Source organism: Natator depressus, chromosome 4, assembly GCF_965152275.1.
Source record: "Natator depressus isolate rNatDep1 chromosome 4, rNatDep2.hap1, whole genome shotgun sequence".
Lineage (NCBI taxonomy): Eukaryota > Metazoa > Chordata > Testudines > Cheloniidae > Natator > Natator depressus.
Window position 1 is genome coordinate 91,569,309 of NC_134237.1, and position 22,474 is coordinate 91,591,782.

Consider the following 22,474-nt stretch of genomic DNA (forward strand, 5'->3'; position numbering starts at 1 on the left):
ATTTCCTGCACAAATCCAGGTTCTCTCACCCCCTCACCCCCCTCCAAAAACCACACACACAAACTCACTCTCCTGCTGGTAATAGCCTATCCAAAGTGGACAGCAGGAGAGTGAGTTTGTGTGTGTGGTTTTTGGAGGGGGGTGAGGGGGTGAGAGAACCTGGATTTGTGCAGGAAATGGCCCACCTGGATTTGTGCAGGAAATGGCCCACCTTGATTATCATACACATTGTGAAGAGAGTGGTCACTTTGGATGGGCTATTACCAGCAGGAGAGTGAGTTTGTGTGGGGGAGGGGGGCGGAGGGTGAGAAAACCTGGATTTGTGCTGGAAATGGCCCAACTTGATGATCACTTTAGATAAGCTATTACCAGCAGGAGAGCGGGGTGGGAGGAAGTATTGTTTCATGGTCTCTGTGTGTATATAATGTCTTCTGCAGCTTCCACAGTATGCATCCGATGAAGTGAGCTGTAGCTCATGAAAGCTCATGCTCAAATAAATTGGTTAGTCTCTAAGGTGCCACAAGTACTCCTTTTCTTCTTGCGAATACAGACTAACACGGCTGTTACTCTGAAACCTATCCAAGAAGAAATTATCTGAGTAGAGACTGATTGTCCTTTCATTCTATCTGCAACTGCCACAAAGAGTTGAGAGGACTTATGGAATTGCTTCTGTCAAGGTAGAACACCAGCACTCTTATGACGTCCAGAGTGTGCAAATGTTCCTCTTCCCAGGTCAAGTGTGGTTTTGGGAAGAATACAGGTGAGTAAATTGGCTGGTTGATATGGAAAGAGGACACTGCCTTTGGGATAAGCCTCAGCTGAGGGTGCAGGTAAACTTTTTCCTGAAAGAAGATAGTATAGGGAGGCCTAGACATTAACATGTGCAGCTTTGCCATTACCTATATCAGAAAGCTGGGAACCAAAAATGCCAGCTTCATTGATAGATGTAGCAGACAGCAAGTAGCCAAAGGCTCAAACAGGGGGACCCATAAGCTTGACAACACTAAGTTTAGGTCTCACGGGAGAACAGGGTCAAGCACCTAATGATACAATTTGACTAAGCCTTTCAAAAAACCGTACTGGCATGTTGTTAGAAAAAAACAGAGTGATTATCCTTCTGAAGGATAGCTGAAATAGCTGATAGCTGTATCTTGATAGAATTAACAGTCAATCCTTGATGTTTCAGATATTATAAGTAATTTAGTATGGGCTGAATTGAAGAACAGTGAGATTCCAAATGGCATGACCAGATGGAAAAACATCTCCACTTAAAGAGATAAGTAACCCTACTAGCTTTCTACTATTTAGCAGAACTTCTTGAATCTCTTTTGAGCAAGACTGCTCCCTAATGTCTAGCCATAGAGCATCCATACATTAAATGAAGAGTGTGCAGGCTTGGGTGGAATAGACAACCATGATTTTGGGACATTAGGTCCGAGCCCAGTAAAAGTGAAATTGGAGGTTTCACAGACCATGCCAGGAGAGTGGCAAACCAGTGTTGAAAGGCCCACGCTGAGGCTATAAGTATGACTCTGGCCTGGTTTCCTCTTATCTTCAGTAATACCTTGTGAATGAGTGGAATTGGTGGGAAAGCATAGAGGAGCCTGTCTGACCATGGTAATAAGAATGCATCTGTCAAGGAACCCAGGCTGTGACCACATAGAGAACAGAACTGCTGACACTTTCTGTTGATCCTTGTTGCAGGTAGTCTACCTGGGGAGACTCCCACCATTCAAAAGTGAATCTAGCCACATCCAAGCAAAAAGACCACTTGTGGTGACTCATAAATGATCTGCTCAGGTAGTCTGCAAGATTGTTTTGGAACAGCAATATGTAAGAAGCTTCTAGATCTATTGAGCTGGCAATGCAGAATACCCAAAGCAGAGAGGCCTCTTGACAGAGCAAAGCAGGGTGGGCTCCTCCCTGCTTGTTGAAGTACAACATTGCCACTCTGTTGTTTGTGAGGACTAACAGGCTGCTTCCCTTGATCTGCGGCAGAAATACCTGGCATGCCAACCTCACAGCGTTCAGCTCCCTGATGTAGATTTGTTAAACTAAGTCCTCTACAGACCATAGTCCCTGAGTCTGTAGAGAACTTAGATGGGCCCCCAGCCCAGGGCAGAAGTGTCAGTCACTAAAGAGAGCATTGGTTGTGGGCGGGCAAAGGGAATACCGTTGCATACATTGATGGCCACTTGCCCAGCAATCTAGGGAGGCAGGACATGAGAGAGCACCCTCACCACTGAACTAGATGGTGATGGTTTGGTGAGTAAACTGAGGCTAGCCAATCCTGTAGCATTCTGAGGTGCAGACTGGCATATTGAAGCATATGTGTACACAAGACCATATGCCTCAGGACCCTCAAACAGTTTCATGTTGTCATGACTGGATAAGCTTTGAGAGCTATAACAATTGATTGAATTGCCTGAAACCTTGAGTCTGGAAGAAAAGTTCTGACTTTAATCGAGTTTGTTACAGCCCCCTATAAACTCTATTCTTTGCTCATGGGGGAGGAGAGGTTTCTCTACATTGATTAGCAGTCCCAGAACAATGAATGTTGATTGGATCAGAGATACAATGAACAACACCTGCACCCTGAATTGGTCCCTCACAAGTCATCCAAGTAGAGCTAAACTTGCTCTCCTGATCTTCTGAGGAAGGCAGCTACCACTAACTTTCATAAAACTTCTGAGAGCTGCTGACAGGCCAAATAATAGCATGGTGAACTGATAATGATTTTAATTTACCAGAAATCTGAGGTACTTCCTGTGAGCATCTTTGAAGTCAATGGCAGCTACTAGTCTCCAGAAAGGGGATAATAGAAGCTAGGGTGACCATGCAAACCTCTCTCTTTTAAGAATTTGTTGAGTTGACTCAGGTCTAAAATTGGTCTCAGACCCCCTTTTGCTTTCAAGATTAGGAAATAGCAGGAATAAAACCCTGTCCCTCTATGACACTGTGGAACCTCCTCTATGGCACCTGCCTGAAGGAAACATTGTACCTCCTGGAGAAGGAGCTCCTCATGAGAGTGGTCTCTGGAGGGGCAGGGAGGAAGGGTAGGAGTGAGGAGTAGAAACAAATTGGAGGGTATAGCCCACCTCCACAGTGCTCAAGACCCATGGGTCTGAAGTAATTTGGGAACATACACTGTGGAAGTGGGCAAAACTGTTTTGAAAATATGGGGGAGATAGGGTTTGGAAGCATGGAGACTGGCATGGTGTCCTTGACCGACCCATCAAAATGATTGCTTAGCACTTCCTGTGTGTCCAGAAAGCCTAGGAGCTGGAGCAGATACAGAAGGATGGGTGAGCCTGCACCTAAAACCCTTGCTCTTCTTTTTTTGACAGGTCCTGATGAGCAGGGCAAAGTGGGATCACAATGTATCTGCTGAGGCTGACAGTGCTTTCTGACCCCAGGATTTCAAGGTCACTCATGAGTCCTTAAGGCCAAGGAAAATGCTATCTATCTGCTCTGAGAACAGAGAAGGACCCTCAAAAGGCAAGTCCTGCATAGTAATCTGGTCTGCATAGAGTAGACCAGAAGACTGCAGCTATGAGGATCTGTGCGTGGAGACCGCAGAAGCCAGGGTCCTGGCAGCTGAGTTGGCAGCACCCAGCCCAGCCTTCAATGAAGTCCCCACCACTAATCTGCCCTCATTCACCCATGAACAGAATTTCTGCCTCACATTCGCAGGGAGCAGATCTTTTAATTTCTCCAGTGGTCCCCACAAATTAAAATCATAATGCCCCAGTAGAGCCTGGTGGTTGGCAATTCTAAGCTGCAATCCTCCAGTCAAATAAACTTTTCTACCAAATAAATCCAGTTCTTTTGCCTCTTTTGATTTGGGGGTCACAGCACGATGCCTCCGGCGTGCCCTCTCATTAGCTACTGCGACCACTAGTGACCCTGGAGGACCTCAGGTGATGAGAGGAGTCCCTGACCTCCTTGACCCGAATGCAAAAGTCCATAAAGTCACTCTTTAACAATTCCTGATAAATCTTTTAGTTGTCAGGAGGGGGTGATGTTGTCTCTGAGGAAACCACCTCATCCGAAGAGGACAAAGGTGAAGATAAAACTGGTTGTGGTTGAACCTCTTCTGCAGAAGGCTTCTTCCTGATGCTCGGCTCTGGGACCAGTACCCGACATTGGGGTCAGGGCAGCTTGATGCAAGGACTCACCCCATCTGGACTAGGGCACTTTGTAGGAATGACAAGGGGAGGATCTAGAAGCTGGGGGAAACTCTTTGTGGTTCCAAAAGAGCCACTGAAAGGGGCCAGACCACAGTGACCTCCTGGACACATTCCCCTCGAAGCTCCGATTGTGCAGTTGCAAGGGTACCTGGAGAGGAAGGATCTAGGTGTGGAGTGGCAGGTCCTATTCAGAGGTTGAAACACACATGATCCCATCTCAGAATCCGATGAAGACAACTCCCTTTCTGTCAACCATGGGGACTAGTTCTGAAAGCCTGGTGATGGCTGGAGACACATTGCTGTTTTTCTCTTAGATGGTACCAATGGACAGACTGTCCAGGAAGTAGGCAGCTGGTGTGGTATCAAGTGCTGCACTGCAGTTGTTGGTGTTGGATGGTCTAATAATACCAAGGGAGCCGATTCCTGTACAATTAGCAATACTGGCATTGACGAGTAAATTCCTTGCCACTGTAAATGACTCTGGCATAGCTGGCAGCAAAATTGTATCTGATCGATGCAGAGCCACTGATGCTGACAGTTCCGTTTCTGGAACCAGACTCAATGATGCCTGTTTCGGCACTGGATTCAATGGTGCCGTCTTAGGCACTAATTTGGAGGAGTGCCTCGATCTCGGTTGCACTCTACTTGACTACCCTTTACCGCCCTTTCCTGACTTGTGGGGTGGAGATCTTCCTCTTGATGGTGCCTTTGTGGAAGGCTTATGCTACTTCCTCAGCACAGGCGAGGGTAACCAGTGCCAGGACTCCCAACAGTCTTGAAGGCACACTTCTGACTGAAACTGCAGCACTCGGCCCCAGCTCAGACCAGCACAACTCCCAGTGTGCTCTCAGCACTGCCTCAATTAGCAGGAGCTTCAGCCTAGCCTAGCCTCCCTATCTTTTTTCATCCTGGCCTTGAAGTCCCAACAAATCCGGCACTAGTCCTTCATGTGTGCTGTGCCTAGGCACTTAAAATAACTGACATGTGGGTGGCTCACAGGCATAGGGTTTGAGTAGGAAGCACATGGTTTGAAGTCCAGTGATTGAGGCAGGCCCCAGAATGGGCAACAGAACCCCAAAATAGGAAAAAAACAAACATTTTGCTTTTACCTACTAAAACTAACCTACAACTAGACTGTGTACACAAAGGCTGAGAGAAAACTGCTCTAGCAATTGACAGAGGTTCCAGTGACTGTCCTAGGCAGTAAGAAGGAACAGAGGGGGAGGGGCCAGCTCTGCGCTTTATACCTTCACGCAGTGGTGCAGGGGGCACTTAAGCCACCCAACAGGTACTGCTGAGGGAAAAACTTTCCGTCAGTTATGTGCTGGGCGCACAGACACCAAGAATGGAATGCACACGTGCAGTCACTCAAAGATAAGAATGATCTTTGCAGCAGCATTCTGAGTGGGCACAACTGCATTTATGAAGGTCACAGAGAAGGATGTTGCAGTAATTCAGACTATTATTATTTTTACTCTCCTATCCCAAATGACTATCACATTCTTGCAGAGTCCAATTCTTTCAGCACTTCTTGTTGCTCTGGCCTTTAATCCTTCACCTTTACTGTCCCATCCAGAAAAATCTCTTGAAATATTTAGTACCTCATGCGGAAACTAGTATGTAGAGTCTGATTGTGCAACCCATATTAATGGTTAGTAGTACCTTAGTGACTCATCCCATTTTCTTCAATGAGACGTCTCACAGCATAAGATATTACTCAACACGCATAAATTTTGAAGAATCTGACCCTTCAGAGGGATTTTTTTCAGTTTCATATAGAGCCCAAACTAATACAATTATTCTTTTTGTTGTTATTAGAGAGATTAATTTCACAACCATTAGCAAATCACAGAGTTGAAATTCTGATCTGGATATAATGAATGATGCACAGACTCAATCTGCATTGATAATGCATCTTTGACTGCCTCACCTGGACTCTACCTACTAATCAGGTTCTCACATCACATGTTCTAAGATTTCAAACTATCGAACATCTTCAAATACCCACCAACAATCACTCAGAGAAAGTAGTGTTATTTTTGTCATGAAAGAGAGCAGATACACACACAAAGCATTTTCCCAGATGGAATCTTTTTGTCATTGCCTGCCTATGTTTCTAAACTTTTCTCAGGATATTAGGTATTATTCTGGTCTTCATTGGACATCTGTTTCTCTCTCTCTCTGTTCAGACCATGTCATTCCTTTCTAGGAGTCCCTTTCCTGACTTCTTCCATATTAAATTCAAGCTCCTTATTGTCAAGGCTTCACACAGCTTCACTTCAGCCTACACATCAGATCTTGGATCCTTCTATCCTCATTCTTGTGTTGTATGCTTCATCTACCCCTCTCACCAGTCTGCTCCATTAATATCCTGCCTGTGCTCATGACTTCGTGCCTTTTTCACATTGCACTCTATGCTTGGAATAGACTAAACCCCTCCTTTTCATCAAGTGCCATCCTCTCTCTCCCTTCCAACTAATTTCTTTCAGCTTCTGATCATTACTTATGTTACAACATTCCACTTCTTCTCTTACCCATGAGTATATCAAAGAGGGAAGGAAATTGCAAAGCAACCCTGGTGTCCCTAGCCTCTCTTTGCTAGAAGCTGGGAGTGGGTGACAGGGGATGGATCACTTGATTATCTGTTCTGTTCATTCCCTCTGGGGCACCTGGCATTGGCCACGGTCAGAAGACAGGATTAGATGGACTTCTGGTCTGACCCAGTATGGCCATTCTTATGTTATGTTCATCCACAATTTATCTGTAAGAAGAAAAGCTTGAAAACCCAGCTCTACATTAAACAATGTTACCAACAAAACCAGGTTTTCCTTCTCTCTTGGTTTTCTGATGTCTCTCTCCTCCTCATTGTCTGTCAATTATTCATTTGATTTAGATTGTAAGATCTTTGGGTCAGGGACCTCGCCTTGTTACTTGTCTGTAATCATCCCACATACGTTGCTTACCACATAGTTTTCAGGACAAATTCGGGGGGGGGGGGGAACTGACGTGGTCTGTGTATATAATGTTTGCAGTAACTTCCATTCAGTATAATCTGCAAGTTTGATTAGCATGTGCCTCTCCTCTCCCTCTAACTGAATAGTGATCACTGCAGCCCCCCACTAGATGCGTCCCACAAACATGCTACAATGCCATTTACCTTTTGTTTGTGGTTATGTAACCAGTGTTCATTCTGTGTGTCAGTGGAACCATACTTATCCTGTCCTTACATGGTCCACATCACCATGCCATCTGTGTGTCCTTGTGCTGGTGAATGTTATTGTAACAATATAAAAGGCAGTAGCCAGCCTGGCATGATGGAATGATAACTTAGTGAAACAAGTTTTACAGTATGTACTAATAAAAAGTAAGTTGTTGACTCATTCTGAATCATAATACTTCATTGCATATTTAGTGAAGCAGGCTGATGAATCTGATTCATCATTCTCAATATTCTGTATTGAGTAAACTTAAACAGAAGAAATGCTCTTTCCTTGTTCTTGTACTACAAAGTGTAATTAAAGTGCCGTGGATAATATACAAAAGCAATATCCAACTGTTTTATCAGCAAGTTTTATGGTAAGATTTATAAAAAACTGTAGAACATATACTTAGTGAACTTTTAAATTTAAAAATAATAGGCAGGTGAAGGAGAGATCAAGTTTTTTATCCTCTCTTTTTAGAGTGAATATATATATTGCCCTGATCCTGGAAGGTGCTGAGTGACCTCAACTCCTATTGACCATCTTTGAAGGTGTTGCGTGTCTGAGTTAATGACTCGAGGTTGTCAAAATAACAGGCTCAAATGAAATTATTTAATCTAAGATTATTAATCAGAGATTAGTACAGCACTATACAGAACACAGACATAGATACATTACCACCCTTTGTTGTCAGACTAAGAACTGGATGTGTGTCTGACCTGCATCTGAAAGGGACGTGCAGTTTTCATTTCCCCAAACCTAAGTTTTCATATCACTATCTTTATATAGGGTTTCAGACAAAGGAAACCTAGTTGCCAAGAATATTCTTCCAGAAACTGTGTTGTGATGTCATTTCTATACAGTCTCAGTTTACCTGACTCATGTGAGAAGGCATGATTATTTACAGCTCAGAGGACTAACAATTCTTCAGGTTAATATCTCTGAGTCTACCCCACAATCATTCTTCCATGTTGACTTCCCCAACAGAAAACATCTGCTATAATAATAATCTCTTATTAGTTTCCCTAGTCTATATATGCTAATGTTAGCATTTTATATATACGTTACGGAGATGGTTTCCAAGAATATCTAGAGTTTTACAGACATGAAAGTGCCCTAGAGTTATTAAATACAGCATAATGAAAAATTCCTGAAAAGGATTACACATTGGTCAAGACCCGTGTTTTGGGCCTTAGACTTCAGACATAGTCTTTGTTGAAGATAAAGATTCTAAAGAATAATTAAGACATATAAATCAAATATACAGAAAGAAAGAATTAAAGATATTACTATTTACTAACAGGCACTAACAGAAAGATCAGCTCTACGGTGCTCTTGGAAAACAGAAGACTAAAGTCTGTATTGCTAGCCCTGTTGTGTGGGTGAATAAAGATCTCATTTTTTCTATGTACAGAATGCCTAATTACAAAATAAGAACACTCAACCATTTAGCATTACTCACAGTATGAGTAAAGGGCTGGTAGGAGGACATAGGAGGCATACTAATATTTTGGATGTAAGTTTTATATTGGCTTTGCTGGGAAAAAAGCACATTTAAAGTTACTATTGAAAAATATATCTCAGCTGTAAATATCTAATATTTATATGTACAGGATTTTCATAGTTGCCTGGTAACAAGTGAAAAGTATTTGAGAGAGTAAATTGAATCTATGTGACAAAAATCAGAATCATTAGACATTATTTTCTGACAAGGCAGATACAGCTTACTATTAGACTGCATGCCTCAGATGATTAAATTACTTATTGTTAACTTTAGCATATGGGACATAGGGAGCGCCTAATATTACCAAGAATTTATGTTAAAATTTGATTTTCCCTCTTTTTTGTTATATTTTATCATTTTGATTTACATGGATCTAATCAATTTTTACTCACTCACTGCTGTCTGACATATCTGAGCTCCCTCAAAAAGTCTATAAACAACTAGACGGATATATTTTCCTTGTAGCTTTAGATCCTTTAAACATTAGTTACTGCGAATCCCAACACAATGCACTAAACCATAATGTATAAAATTTTCAAAAGTGCCTAACTGACCTAGGAGCCAAACTTAGGACCCTATGCCAGTTAAGTGTTTTTGAAAATTTTACCGGATATGTTTATCACAAAATATGTTGTACTTAGCTAACAAGTTTTATGTCAATAATAACAAAGTCTGCACTATCATTCACTAGCTGGATATATAATTTACTAGTTAATTGGCATTTGGCACCCTGACACTGTATTACCCTATGAATACCTTGTATATAGATTAGCTTACAGCCAGGTGATATCTGGCTTCTTTCAAATTCTGACACAAACCAAGATATCACCTTTTGAACTCTTTAACTATCCCCACTCCTCAAAAACACTTCATGTTACTTTATAAATAGCATTCTTGTGTTTATTGTATTAGGTATTTGAGGAAAAACAACTTAAAACTCAGGAAAGAAGAATCACAGAAGCCAGAGGTGGGAAATGACTTGTTAGATCGTCTCACTAGTCCATATCCTGCTAATGTTGGGTTGTTCCCATGGTGCATTTCCAGTGTTTTGCTCAGCTAAGTTTTCAGATGTTTTCCATGCAAATGATAAAATAACTTCAACAAAATTACCCTGACCTAACAGGGATCTTTTGAGATTTGCTGCTTAGTTAAAGGCATTGTACCTCCTCAGGTCATTAGCCAACATGCTTTTTAGACGTGGTTTGTTTTTCTCTTTCCCACTCATGCCACCCCCCCCCCCCCAATTATCTCTATAGCATTATAGAATTTTATAGCATTATCTTGCTAAATATAAGTATCAGTTAGTCTAACAGCTGGCTTGCTTTCCTTGCAGAGCATATTTGACCTTCTTCACCATCACAACAATATAGTCAAGTTACTAAAAAGAAAATTTGAGGCCATCTTCTGTGAATACAGTCCTTTTTGTAGTATTATTTGCCTATCTTGTAGTACCAAGAGCAGAGATTCCATTCCCTTGCTGCCATTGCAACAAGAAAGTTGCAGAGTTAGGGAATGGATGGTAATTGCTACCACCTCATGAATTTCCATTTTATTTTTACTGCAGACCAAGAGAGGACTCCACAGAATGGAGTGTACGTACAGACTGAATACAGTGCCAAGGAAGCAACTGAGACCCCACCTCCACACACAGGAGGAGGTAACCCTCTATGTGTGGATGTCTGGGGGTGTGATCTGGCCCTGTTTCTATCCTGTTTTGGTCCATCATCTTCTGTATCATTCATTCAATCTCTTTCAACTGTTGGTCTTCTGCTGTGCAAAGTCCACAGTAAACCCCTACCTTATCCACAGCATTTCTCAGACCTGGTCTCATTTTCTAACTCTCTCAGTCTGCTCTGGTGCTGAAAGCAACTTCACTACCTTCTTTGGCGTTTTCTCTCCACCCCTTATACCATGCTGCTCCCTTAGAACTGTTCTCATCCCTACACCTATATACCAACCTCCCTTACCACATACAAATGGTTCCCCCCCAAAAATCTTACTTTTGCCATCTTGTCTATGAGAAACAAGAAGAAAGAAAGTTCCCTTTAAAAAAAACACAAAACAAAACACAAACCTACTAAGCTATACACGTCCCTTGCTGCAAAACTATATGAACTTGTTACTGTCACCCTCTTTTTCCTCTCCTTGTGCCATTTTTGGCTGGAGGGGCCTGTATTTAATCTGTCTTGGAAGGTGCCTTGAACATCTTTGGGTATTCAAAAATAGAATTATAATAATAAATGAGTTATAATAGGGTAATTGTACTGATTAAAGCTTACAGGCTAGATTCTGATTTCAGCTGTACTGGTGTAAATGCAGACTGACTCCCCTCAAGTCAATGCAGTTAACACTGCTGCAAAATTGATACAGGTGAGTTCATGATCAGGCCATTATCTACACTGAACTCAGCCTAACAATCTCCTTCATTTAGATGGGCATGTATATAAATGATACACATGATGGGATACCACAGAGATAACACAGTTCTGTTCAGATTAAACAGATGTTTGTGATTTTACTATAGCATTTAACCTATTTACTGCATTTTCTCTTAAAGAAAAGATGATCTAGCACATAATTAATATATACTTTTTATTACAAGACAAAACAGTGGAATATCTTTATACTCAAATTAAAACTTTAAAACGCTTCAAGGGAAGCAATCACTAAATATAAACCTTTCCAACAAAATATAAAATCTCTTTTAGTTAAGTAATTCATTCAAAAATATTTTAAGAATCAAATTTTATAATAAAAACAATTATTTCCTTTATTGACATTCTAGAGTGTTCTTGGACATAATGAAAATAAGCATTAACTATGGGGTTTTGATACTTTAGGAAAAACAAGTTTTACATCCATTTTTCTTTATGGAAGTTAACTTTGTATGATTACAAACTAACCAGGTTCATCAGGAAAGACTTATTTCATACTTATTACAACCAAGCAGATTGTCAGAGCCAGGTTTAAAAATAGGTAGCCCATGTGCATATGCAAAAATGTACAAGTATGAGTTCATTTAAAAATAGTAATACATATACAAACATGTCTAACTGGGCATTTGTTCATGCAGATAACCATTTGTGCATACAACTATGACAGCTATACATGAAAACATAGGCAAGCCATATGCCAATAGACTTCCTTTTAAAAAAAAATACAAACTTTGTTCTAAATGTTACACTGTAACCAGCATAATTAATTTCCACTGAGAAGCAATGGAAGTTTTTATTAAAAGGCCAAACTCTCTAAAGTTAATGGTGTAAATTTACAGTAACGTATTACCCACTTTTTGTGCTGAACAGTTTGATCTCACACACCTGACTAATAAAACCCCAAATAGTCTCTGTACACCCCTGTATTGCTCATTTGGAACGTCTGAAGAACATCTAAAGCTATATGAACGCTCGTATTTAAAAAGTGAGAAGAATTTTTGTAAGTCTCTTCCCGTTGCATGCAACATTGCTGCAACTATTCCAGCCTTATTCCACATGCTTCTCAAAAGAAGTTGTAATAGGCTATGCTCCTGAACTCTGAGTGAAGAAAGGATCTGATGATAGCAACATTTCCTGTAATACCATATTTACCTTACTGAGGATTACAGCTAGACAAACCACTTCAGTCAAACTAGTATTTCACAGGAGGATGGTTTAAAGGCAATCTGCAAATGATTGCTATAACTGATAGGTCTGTGTCAATGTGTTCCATCTACCCTCATAACCAAGGTATATTTAGTTTAAAACTTGGGATTAAAATGGTTTTACACTAGTGTTCTGAACACTATTATCAGTCTGGTTTTTGGTGGTTTCCAAATAATAAGGGAAAACAATCATTAGCAAATAAAACACGTTAAGAATACCTCCCAAAAAATAAATAAAAATTACACAACCTTATAAGTTATGCAGATATACAAATACTTGTGAAACATTGCAGTCCATTTTCCTCTTGTCAGGAACTCTTCAAAGTTAAAGAAACTTTCTTATGCATCTAAACTAAAGTGAACTTCACAGCACAGGCTTACTTTATAAAAGTAGAATGAGCAACATTTCATTCTCTAAATTGCAAAAGATTTGTTTGTGTTTCTTTGTTACACACTGAAAATCCCCCATCTCACGTTTTACACATCACTTTTGAGCAAGGAAAGTGAATTAAATCCTAAAATCACCTCTTGCTGAAAAGGCTCGGAATTCAGTAAGGGAGCCACGCTGTGTGGTGCTGAGGAGACGCTATAGAACTTGACCATCCTAGTCTATTGGACCTACACATTTGATAATTGAAGTCACTTTCTGGCTCACAATATGGCAGGGAAAGAGGTGTCAAGTTAAATAGAAATTATGCAATAAAAATATCATCTGTGCATAGATCAGCTGTCTTTTATAGGTTTCATGGCCAACACTGTGACCTAGAGGTTCTTGCAACACAGGTGATAGGCCATCAAGACATATAGTTTTAAAAGAAGTTGACACATTTGTGAGGCAAATACTAAGCAGTTGTAGAAAATAAGGGCTAGACAAATCACTTAATGCAATGATTTGATGCTCCTTGATCACTCAGTACAGTAAAGGTAAATTATGGTATTCTCTTTGCTTAATATACAGTCAACACTATAGTGCATGAGAAATAGTTAAAAGCTCCATGTATAGCTTTTATATAGAAAAAAATCCAGACTCAGTTAGAAGAACTGGACTTTAACATCAAGAAACAGGAACTAACAAAGGAAAAAAGAAAAAGCTCGAAGAGACTAGATACCAGAAAACTGCTACAAAAGTATGCTGTTTATGTTTCAAAGTATCTGAACTGGGCTCAATGCTCACAAATGAAGTTTTCATTTAAACAAATTAAGTTTTAGTATAGAACTGTTAATGGGGGAAGGCTGTGTTTTCTTCAGGACATCTGCTAATTGATAGGCTTCAAAGTTGATTGTTATATATGCATTAACCGTGACAATGTATTAGCATTTCAATCTTTGAAAAGGTCATCATATTCTTCTAGTAATGCCTTTATTAAGATACCTATAAAGTGCCTATTACCTTAATAAAGTGTTTACTACCCCATATCATGAAGGAAAATTGCACTTTATCAATATATATTGCACATATTGCAATTCTTCAGCTGAAAAAGAAAGTCTTCCAATTGACAGAACCACAATAAGGAGACTGAGGAAATCATATACTGTCAGAGATATGTGCACTGAAAAAGTCTCAATGGCAGGTTTCTATTTGTGTCATTGAATGGAAAACTGTTTATGTAATCAATAACTAACATCATAGTGACTTATCTATTTCTCCAAGCACACACTGTTGTTGCCAACATTTATCTCACTTCATAAAAGTTTTTTTTTCCAGGAAAAAAGCAGAGACAGTTCTGATTGATGTAGGTGGATCTGGTTTGCATGTCAAAATTTTAATGGCAAATAGCTCCCTGTGCATTTCCTCGACTGAACAAAGGATTGTCCTCCTCATATGCCAGCGTGGGGCTCTCCATGTTCTCCAATAAAGTATGATGAGCATCATATCCATGCAGAGGCAATGAGGGTTCTTTTATAGCTGTAGATGTCAATTGCTTCAGGGTGATATTAGTATTTTTAAAAACATGCAAAAGGAAAATGCCTATGATTATGGTGAAGAATCCACTGAGGCTGCCAATGATATCACCCAAGTCCATGCTATTCCATTCTTTAAACAGGATGATGGAACATGTCACAACTGTAGTAGTGAAACACACATAATAAATAGGCGTCACTAGAGACGTATTAAACATGTCCAATGCTTTGTTAAGATAGTTGATCTGAGTGCTGACCGAGAGCACTAAAGTCCCCACCAAAATATAAACCAGCGGATGTTGGTAAACTGGCTTCTGCTCCAGTATTTCTTTAATGGCAATGCCGAGGCCCTTGACAGATGAGACAGAGAAGGCACCAATCACTGAACAAATTGATATGTAGACCAGTATATTCGTCTGACCTTTCCTTGGGGCCACAACAAAAATCAGCACCAGGGAGACCACAGTTATAACCACAGCAAATGCAATGAACACTGTTTGGGAAGGAGAAAAAGAAGTTACACACAATTAATGAGGTACAGTTTCAAATCAGATTCAGTCAGGTACAAAAAGTTATACAGCTTTTCTAACTGCAATATAAATACTGGCACAAATTCACAAGGCACAATTCCACTGCAATCAATAGAGTTACACCCACTTACTCAAACAGTGAAATTAGCCCAGTATTTAGGTATAAGAATCTAACCTGCTTTATGCTTACAGTATTCTGATACATTAAGACATTAAGTATTATATTTGTAAATGAAGTTATGCATTTTACTTGGCCATTTAAAAGATAATGGATGAACTATATCAGACACATTATTGTGTATATATATATATATATATATATATATATATATATATATATATATATATATACATACACACACACACACACACACACACACCCCTATAAAAATAATACTGGTGCTCTTTCTCAGCCCCCATGAGTGGTTCCATTGCATTAGCCTAACCAAGGGATGTTCACTTCACCAAAGCAAATTCATAGTTTTTGGTTGGCCTTGATAGTCTCCGTTTTTCAAACTCTCACTCTGGGCAATCCTCCTTTCCACAATATAATCTGTCAAGCCCTCCTACCCTCTTTTTCACAGCGGTGCTTGAATATAACAGGGTTCTGATAGCTACTTCTGTGCTTATTATATAGTATTTATTATTCCAAAACACCTCCACTCAGTCTAGATGTTAGTCCTAAAACTAGTCCTGAACCCAAAAATCCTTTGTAGCTTCAGACTGTACCACAAATTTTGGAGAGTTCACAACACACATGCTGATTAATTATTATTAACTTAAAGAATGAACATATTATTCATTAAAATGTTCCAGATTGACAACCAAGAAGAGCGAAGAGCTCTAATTTGACCCAAGAACAGATACAATGCTGGTAGCAGCCGTGCAAGTTTCCCCCACACATACATCAATTTTTGGGCTGTCTGCTAAGTCAGACAGCAATGGACCAGTTTGTGACGTGGCCATGTTTGCTTTAAATTAGAATGAAACCAATAATTCATTTCACATAGGCCAAGAATCAGTCACATGAGGGCAACAATTTCTGGTCATTGCCATCCAGATGGCTTGGAAGAGAAAGCTTTATTAGTCAGATTTCTTCCTCCCACGGAAAAACCTACATGAGTTGGCTGAAAGGGCAGAAGAAAAAAAAATAGACTTACATAGTGTCTTAAAGATCAGTCTGGGCCTCTGCCCAAGACAGGGCAGGGGATTCTATCCTCAAAATTGGCATCTCCTGGAGAATATGCCAGAGGCACAGTGCCGTGTATGTGAAAGCTTTGGGTTCCTACATTAACTGCAGGGGATTCCTGGACCATGCAGCCAAGGCTTCCCCAATGACTCGGATCTCAAAAGGTAACCCTGAGGGATAATGAAGTCCTATATGCTGTGTATATAGTAGGCATTTCTAAAAGACTTCTTGTGTTAAGTTTCAGCTTGTACCCGACAAACAGGTGAGTTTGTTTGGAGGATTTTTGACCTCTCTTCTTTAAGGCTAGGGACTACGAACAGAAGACTATGAGGGCTACTGAGGCAGCACTAGAAGTGATCCAAGTAAGAGGGGAGACAAAGATGACTGGATGTAGAACCGTGTGTTGATGTATTATCATCCGTGAGTGGGTACCCAAGAGAAGCCACTTATGTATGAAATGTTGCCTGGTAGAGCTCATGGAAGAGAAGATCTGAGGATGCAGCTGGAGAAGATGATGGAGTTTGAATGAGGGTTTGAAGACATGGAGGAGAGGAAATGGGAAGTTGCAAAGACTCACGATTTGCAGACATCTTTTGCACAAGAGAACCCAGAGGGCAGACTGCTAAATGAGGAGGTTGGCTATTGGAAGAATGCAATCGTGAGGAAAAAGCAGAGGAGAAGAAAGTTGAGGAATATGTTTGCTGAATTGGAGAATGAGGAGGAGAAGGAGGCAGAAGATGTAGTCGTGAGGAAGACGAGAAAGGAAGCCAATCCCAGCAGGAGAGACTATTGTGACATTGCACTCCATATTTTTATTAAAATATGTTTATAAGTGTGGATATTACATAACTGGAATATGCTGAATTCTAGATATGCCATGTAACATATCTTTGCAAAGGTTATGATCTACTGAATATATTCATCCTATTTGTATGCATGTATCTTTTTATATCTGAAGTTATGAGCATTGGCTCTATGCTCGTATTTGAAGTGTTTGCTGTAGGAAACACATAACGGAGGTTTGGCCAATATATTGTGAAGGGGCTATTCAAGAAACTGGCAGTACTTAACTAACAATCGACTTTGGGAAATGCCAATCCACATCTAAGCTTTCCTGGGAACGTTCAAACTAACATGTAAACAATGGCGTCAGCCTGCAAAAAGCTGGATCATTCATGGACATATGACTTGCCCAGGTGGCTACAAACTCCATCTTATTGCTGTGATTTTGCACCAAAGAACAAAGGGGTTTCTGCCCATAAGAGAGAGAATATAAAAGGCCCTGGAAGCCCCTCCATTTTGTCTTCAACTGGCTCAAGAGATGCCTCTCCACCCCAAAGAGATGCCTGAAAGAAACTGGAACAAAGGACTAACTACGGGGGTGTGAGTGATTGCTGGATCCAGGGCATAAACTATAACGTTGGCCTGAAAACGAACGGGCCCAGACTAGGAAGGAGTCTAGTCTGGGAAAGAAGCTTATTGGAACATCTCTGAGGGTGATATTTACCTGTATTCAGTTTCCTGCTATATTAGGCTTAGACTTGTGTGTGTTGTTTTATTTTGCTTGGTAACTTACTTTGTTCTGTCTGTTATTACTTAGAACCACTTGAATCCTACTTTTTATACTTAATAAAATCACTTTTGCTTATTAATTAACCCAGAGTAAGTGATTAATACCTGGGGGAGCAAACAGCTGTGCATCTCTCTCTATCAGTGTTATAGAGGGTGGACAATTTATGAGTTTACCCTGCATAAGCTTTATACAGAGGAAAACAGATTTATTCAGGGTTTAGGCTCCCAGAAAGACTGAATACTGGGTGCTGGGAAAGTCCGTGGGCTAAGTGAATCTTTGTTTCTGTGTATTGTGTGTGTGTGGGGGGGGGGCAAAGAGGTCCACTTCTGGAAATCGCCAAGTCTGAAATATGTCAGCAAGAATCTGGGAGTCCAACTTCCATTTGTAATCTGGGAAAAAATACAGCTGACACTCTCAGTGTCATTTTACCTGCCCAGAAGACACATTGCCAAAATTCTTATGCAATGTTTTATACACCAGTTCCATAACCTTATTGCATTGGTACAGAGGAAGGGGATTTTGCTCCTCCCTGCCAATATATATAAAACTGGCAGGCCACATTGTCTGATAGACCAGTGTCTGATGAGAGGCAGAAAATGAAGGCAGGCACTTCTGACTGCTCTGAGCTCCAACAGGTTGATGTGAAGTGTGGTTTCTTGGGATAACCATCTGCCCTTTACCATTAGAGTGTCAAGATGTGGTCCCCATCCGAACAGAGATGTATCTGTAGTTATAGTTATTGTGGGCATCAGTTGGAGGAAGAGAACTCCCAACCCTACATTGCGATGAACCTTCCACCAGTCTAGAGAGTGTTTCACTTGTTGAGACACTGACACTCTTTGTCGAGGTTGTGACTGTTTGGCAAGTAAACTGATCTGAGCCATCCCTGGAAACAGCAAAGATGTCATCTAGCATGTTCTAGGTCATATGGCGGCTTGCACATTTGTAACAGAAGTTGAACACAGTTTCTGATTCAACTCTGGGGGCTACCTTGAATAGTTCTGACAAGGTTGATAGTGTCATGAATCTGTCCACGGGAAGAAAGGCTCTGGATGCCAAGAAATCCAGGGATTCCCCTATAAATTGTACGTTCTGTTTAGGAATCAGTGTGGATTTTCCCAGTCAACTGAAGACTCAAGTTTAAGAACGGAGAAAGTGCTTTCTGTCTGGTGGTCAACACCTCCTGCTATGACCAACCCTTAGCCAGCCAATCATTGAGGTACAGGAATATTACAATTGCCTGATGACTATTTGCTGCAAATTTGGTAGGGCCCTACTGATGACACAGGTAGGCAGCCACTACTCATAGAACCTTTGAAAACTCTTGGAGCTGAGGAGAGACCAAATAGGAGTATCCGGTACCAAAAATGATCCTGGGCTATGGTAAAATGCAGGAACCTTCTGTGGGATGTGTGTATCACTATGTGGAAGTATGTGTCTTGAAGGTAAAGAGCCGAAAACTAATCCCCTGAATTTAGAGAAGGGATTATAGCTGTTAGAGTCACCATCCTGAACTTTTGAGACCTCACAAATTTGTTCAGGAGTCTTATATTTAAGATTAGTCTCCACCATCCATTTTTATTTATTTATTTTTTTTGGCAAAAGGAAGTACCTCAAGTAGAAGCCCCTTCCCTGGTGCTGAGTGGGGACCAGCTCTATTACTCCTATCTGAAAAAAGAAGTGTATTTCCTATCTTAGTAAGAACTCATGAGAGGGGTCCCTGAAGACTGATCGAGAGAGAGAGATTAGAAGGAGGGAGGGAGGTAAAATGGATGGTGTAGCACAATATTATTATTATTATTTTCAGCATCCATCTGTCTGAGGTGGTATGTTCCTATGCTTGTCAGAAATGGGAAACTTGGTCTCCAGATGTGGAAAAGCGTGCAAATCATTGCAGCTGACAGGCTAAAGAGAGCAGAGGGTCTTAATCCTCAATTATCCAGTCAAAACTGGTGCTTCGAAGATGAAGTCTGCTGCGAACTTGTGTCGGGTGGTTTGGAGAATCTCTTTCTCTGGAACCTATGTCTCTTTCTTGAGGGTTCAATTTGTCTCTGAAAACCAGAGAATTACATTGACTCAAAGATCCCACCCATTTGCAATCTACTGAATTTTCTTTTGTTTCCAGGAGTGTAGAGGGCTAACGAATGCAATGTGGACCTGGAGTCTAAGGTTATGCAATGACTCGTCAATATTCTCTGTGAACAACATTAGTCCATCAAAACGGGAGATCCTCTACCATATTCTGGACTTCTCTGGAGAAACTAAGCAACTGGAGGCTGAATGCCCTTTGCATTACCAACTGCTATAGCGATAGAACAGGCGGTGGTGCCTGAACCTCCTAAAGTGATGTTCTGGCCTGTTACTGCCCGTCAGCAATATAAGCCTGATATTGCTCCCTTTGGTCTGGAGGAAGGCGTTGAATAAGAGAACCACATCTTGCATAATTTGTTAAGTTATATTTGGCCATCAGCACCTGATAATTCACAATGTGAAATTGTAGGTTTGCTGATGAGTAAGATTCCAGGTGTTTCTGGTCACTGTTGTATGGGGTGGATTTATATCAATGTTGTTTGCCCCATTCATTCACTGCATCCACTACCAGACACATTTGGGTGGAGGATGAGAAAATAGGAACTCTGAGTCCTCGGTGGGAACATAATATTTTATTAACTATTACATATAGGTGTTATTGTGCCTGAGGTTTGCCAAATGGTTTTTCCAGGTTCCATAAGAGCCTCGTTGTCAGGAAGGGCTACTCTAGATGATATCTCAGGAGTGAAGAATATCCAAGTTTGTGTTGAGATTCTTTGACTTTGTCAAGAGGTATCTGTAAGAAGTTGGCCACCTGTCTAATGAAGACTTGAACCTGCTGAAAATCATCAGCTATAGATGGAGAAGGCATTACTGCCTCATTTGGTGATGAGGAGGAGATAGTCTGAGGAGTAGCTTCTCTGTCTGTCCTAGCCTCCTGATCATCAAATGTTTCCTCCTGTAGCTGGAAAGGAGAAGCTTGAGTCTCCTTATCATCCTGATGGGAGAGGGTTGGGGGCCTGGAGAACTGTTGGCGATAAGCTGCCCAGGGATCCCAGTATGGCCATTGAGGGCCATAGGGGGAGAAGGTGGCATCCCATCAAGAGTGACAAGTTCCCTGGACATCCTCCCTGGCTTTGAGAAGTGGGGTTCCTATATGTGTATGTGGGAGAACCCTGGACAGAGACTGAAGATACTGAAGGTAGGTCTCCATCATCATCATCATCCTCTTCTTTCTCTAAGAGGGGAGCTCCAACCAAAAAGGGAGGTGAATTAGATGATACCAGGGATGCATAAGAGTTTGGAGACTGAGTGGTTCTCAGTATTGAGACACATTTGGTATTTGCAAGCAATGGTCCATCTGGTTCAGCAGTCACCAATAAGTTTTTCAGGTACTTAAGGTCTTGTGGTACCAAGCAGAGTTGCGGCACCGAGTGAGGTTGAGATATTGACAGACCAGTATGTGTGTCCCTGCAGGATGGTTTTGAGTGCTTCACAGATGCTGCTGATATAGCTGGAGGTTTAGCCTTACATGACCAAACAGCCCAACAGGGATACCAGAAGAGGGGTTAAGCCTGACAGTACCAGTCTTCTGTGTTTGCTCTGACCATCTGAACGTACTGGAGCCTTCTCAGAGCCATGATTTCTCTTAGAAGATCTGTGGGATTTTCCCACCTCGCCAGAACTGGAGGAGCCCTTCACCTTTATGGTACCAAGCCTTGAGGTCGAAGTCTCTGAGGCTGTTGACAAACTTGGAGAGCGAGGTCTTTTTGAAGTGGATTCCTTAAGAGGCAAATTAGAGCTCCTCTTCTTGGGATCTTGAGAAAAGGTCTGAGGCTTTTCTCTTTTAAGGAGAGTACTATGCTGAAGTTGAAGGGGCACTAGATATGCCCAGAGATTGGTGTACAGTTGGGTTCTCCTGACCTGGTTCCAAACCAGGGTGAAGGGCGTGCTCCATCATTAACTGCCGCAGCTTGATTTTCCAGGTTCTTTTGTGCCCTGGGTTTGAGGGCTAAACAGAAGTTGCACTTATGTGCGACATGTGACTCCCCCAGGCAGCGAATGCACAGAATGTCCCATCACTGACCAGGATGAATTCTCTGCAGGTGAGGCACAGTTTAAAACCCTGCCGAACTGGGCATGCCCCTCAAAGGGAGGATTTCCCCACAGGAAATAAAACAAACAAGCTATCTAAACTAAAATAAGTTAGGCCAAAGTCAGCAAGCAGCCAGGGCATGCAAATGCGGACACATGAAGATCCGTTTCAGGCCAAGGCAGTTGAGAAGAAACGGAGGGCGGTTCACCTTTTCAGCCTGATATAGCCTTGGTGTGGGCACAAAGATATCAGCAGCATATGCACAGGCCAAACAGACACTGCTAATGAAAATCTCCAATTAAAGATGAGCGGGGTGCATGTGCACCTGAAGTGGAACACACATAGGGACGCTACTTGAACAGAAGTTTCTGCTATAAGCTACCATGACCCGAAGAACTCCTCAATGCCAACTAGTAAAGGGTTTACTGTTGTGTAACTGAAACCCCTAACATGCCTGACAAACACCTAGCACACAGCTTTAATGGTATTTATCCATGAATAAGGTCATGGGAGGTCTCTAAAAAAACCCAAACAACTTATATCATGCTGAGTCTCATGATTGTCATGCGACGTATGTATGGGTGATATTTAGGGAGCCGTGCATACGTACTGCAAATGTG

At 41.3% G+C, this 22,474-nt stretch overlaps 2 protein-coding genes across 2 annotated transcripts in view; one reads left to right on the top strand and one right to left on the bottom strand.

Moving 5' to 3' along the window:
- Positions 1–17,494, top strand: part of LOC141986678 (tyrosine-protein kinase TXK-like) — a 71,730-nt gene extending 54,236 nt beyond the window's left edge. Inside the window, exons 16-17 of the mRNA XM_074951451.1 lie at positions 10,459–10,551; positions 16,458–17,494. The gene's annotated coding sequence lies outside the window, so the exon portion shown is untranslated. The remainder of the gene's footprint in view (positions 1–10,458; positions 10,552–16,457) is intronic.
- The window catches only part of NIPAL1 (NIPA like domain containing 1), a 46,312-nt gene continuing 37,546 nt past the window's right edge, over positions 13,709–22,474 (bottom strand). The window contains exon 6 of the mRNA XM_074951452.1: positions 13,709–14,929. Within this exon, the coding sequence (XP_074807553.1) occupies positions 14,298–14,929 (632 nt within the window). The 3' untranslated portion in view covers positions 13,709–14,297. The remainder of the gene's footprint in view (positions 14,930–22,474) is intronic.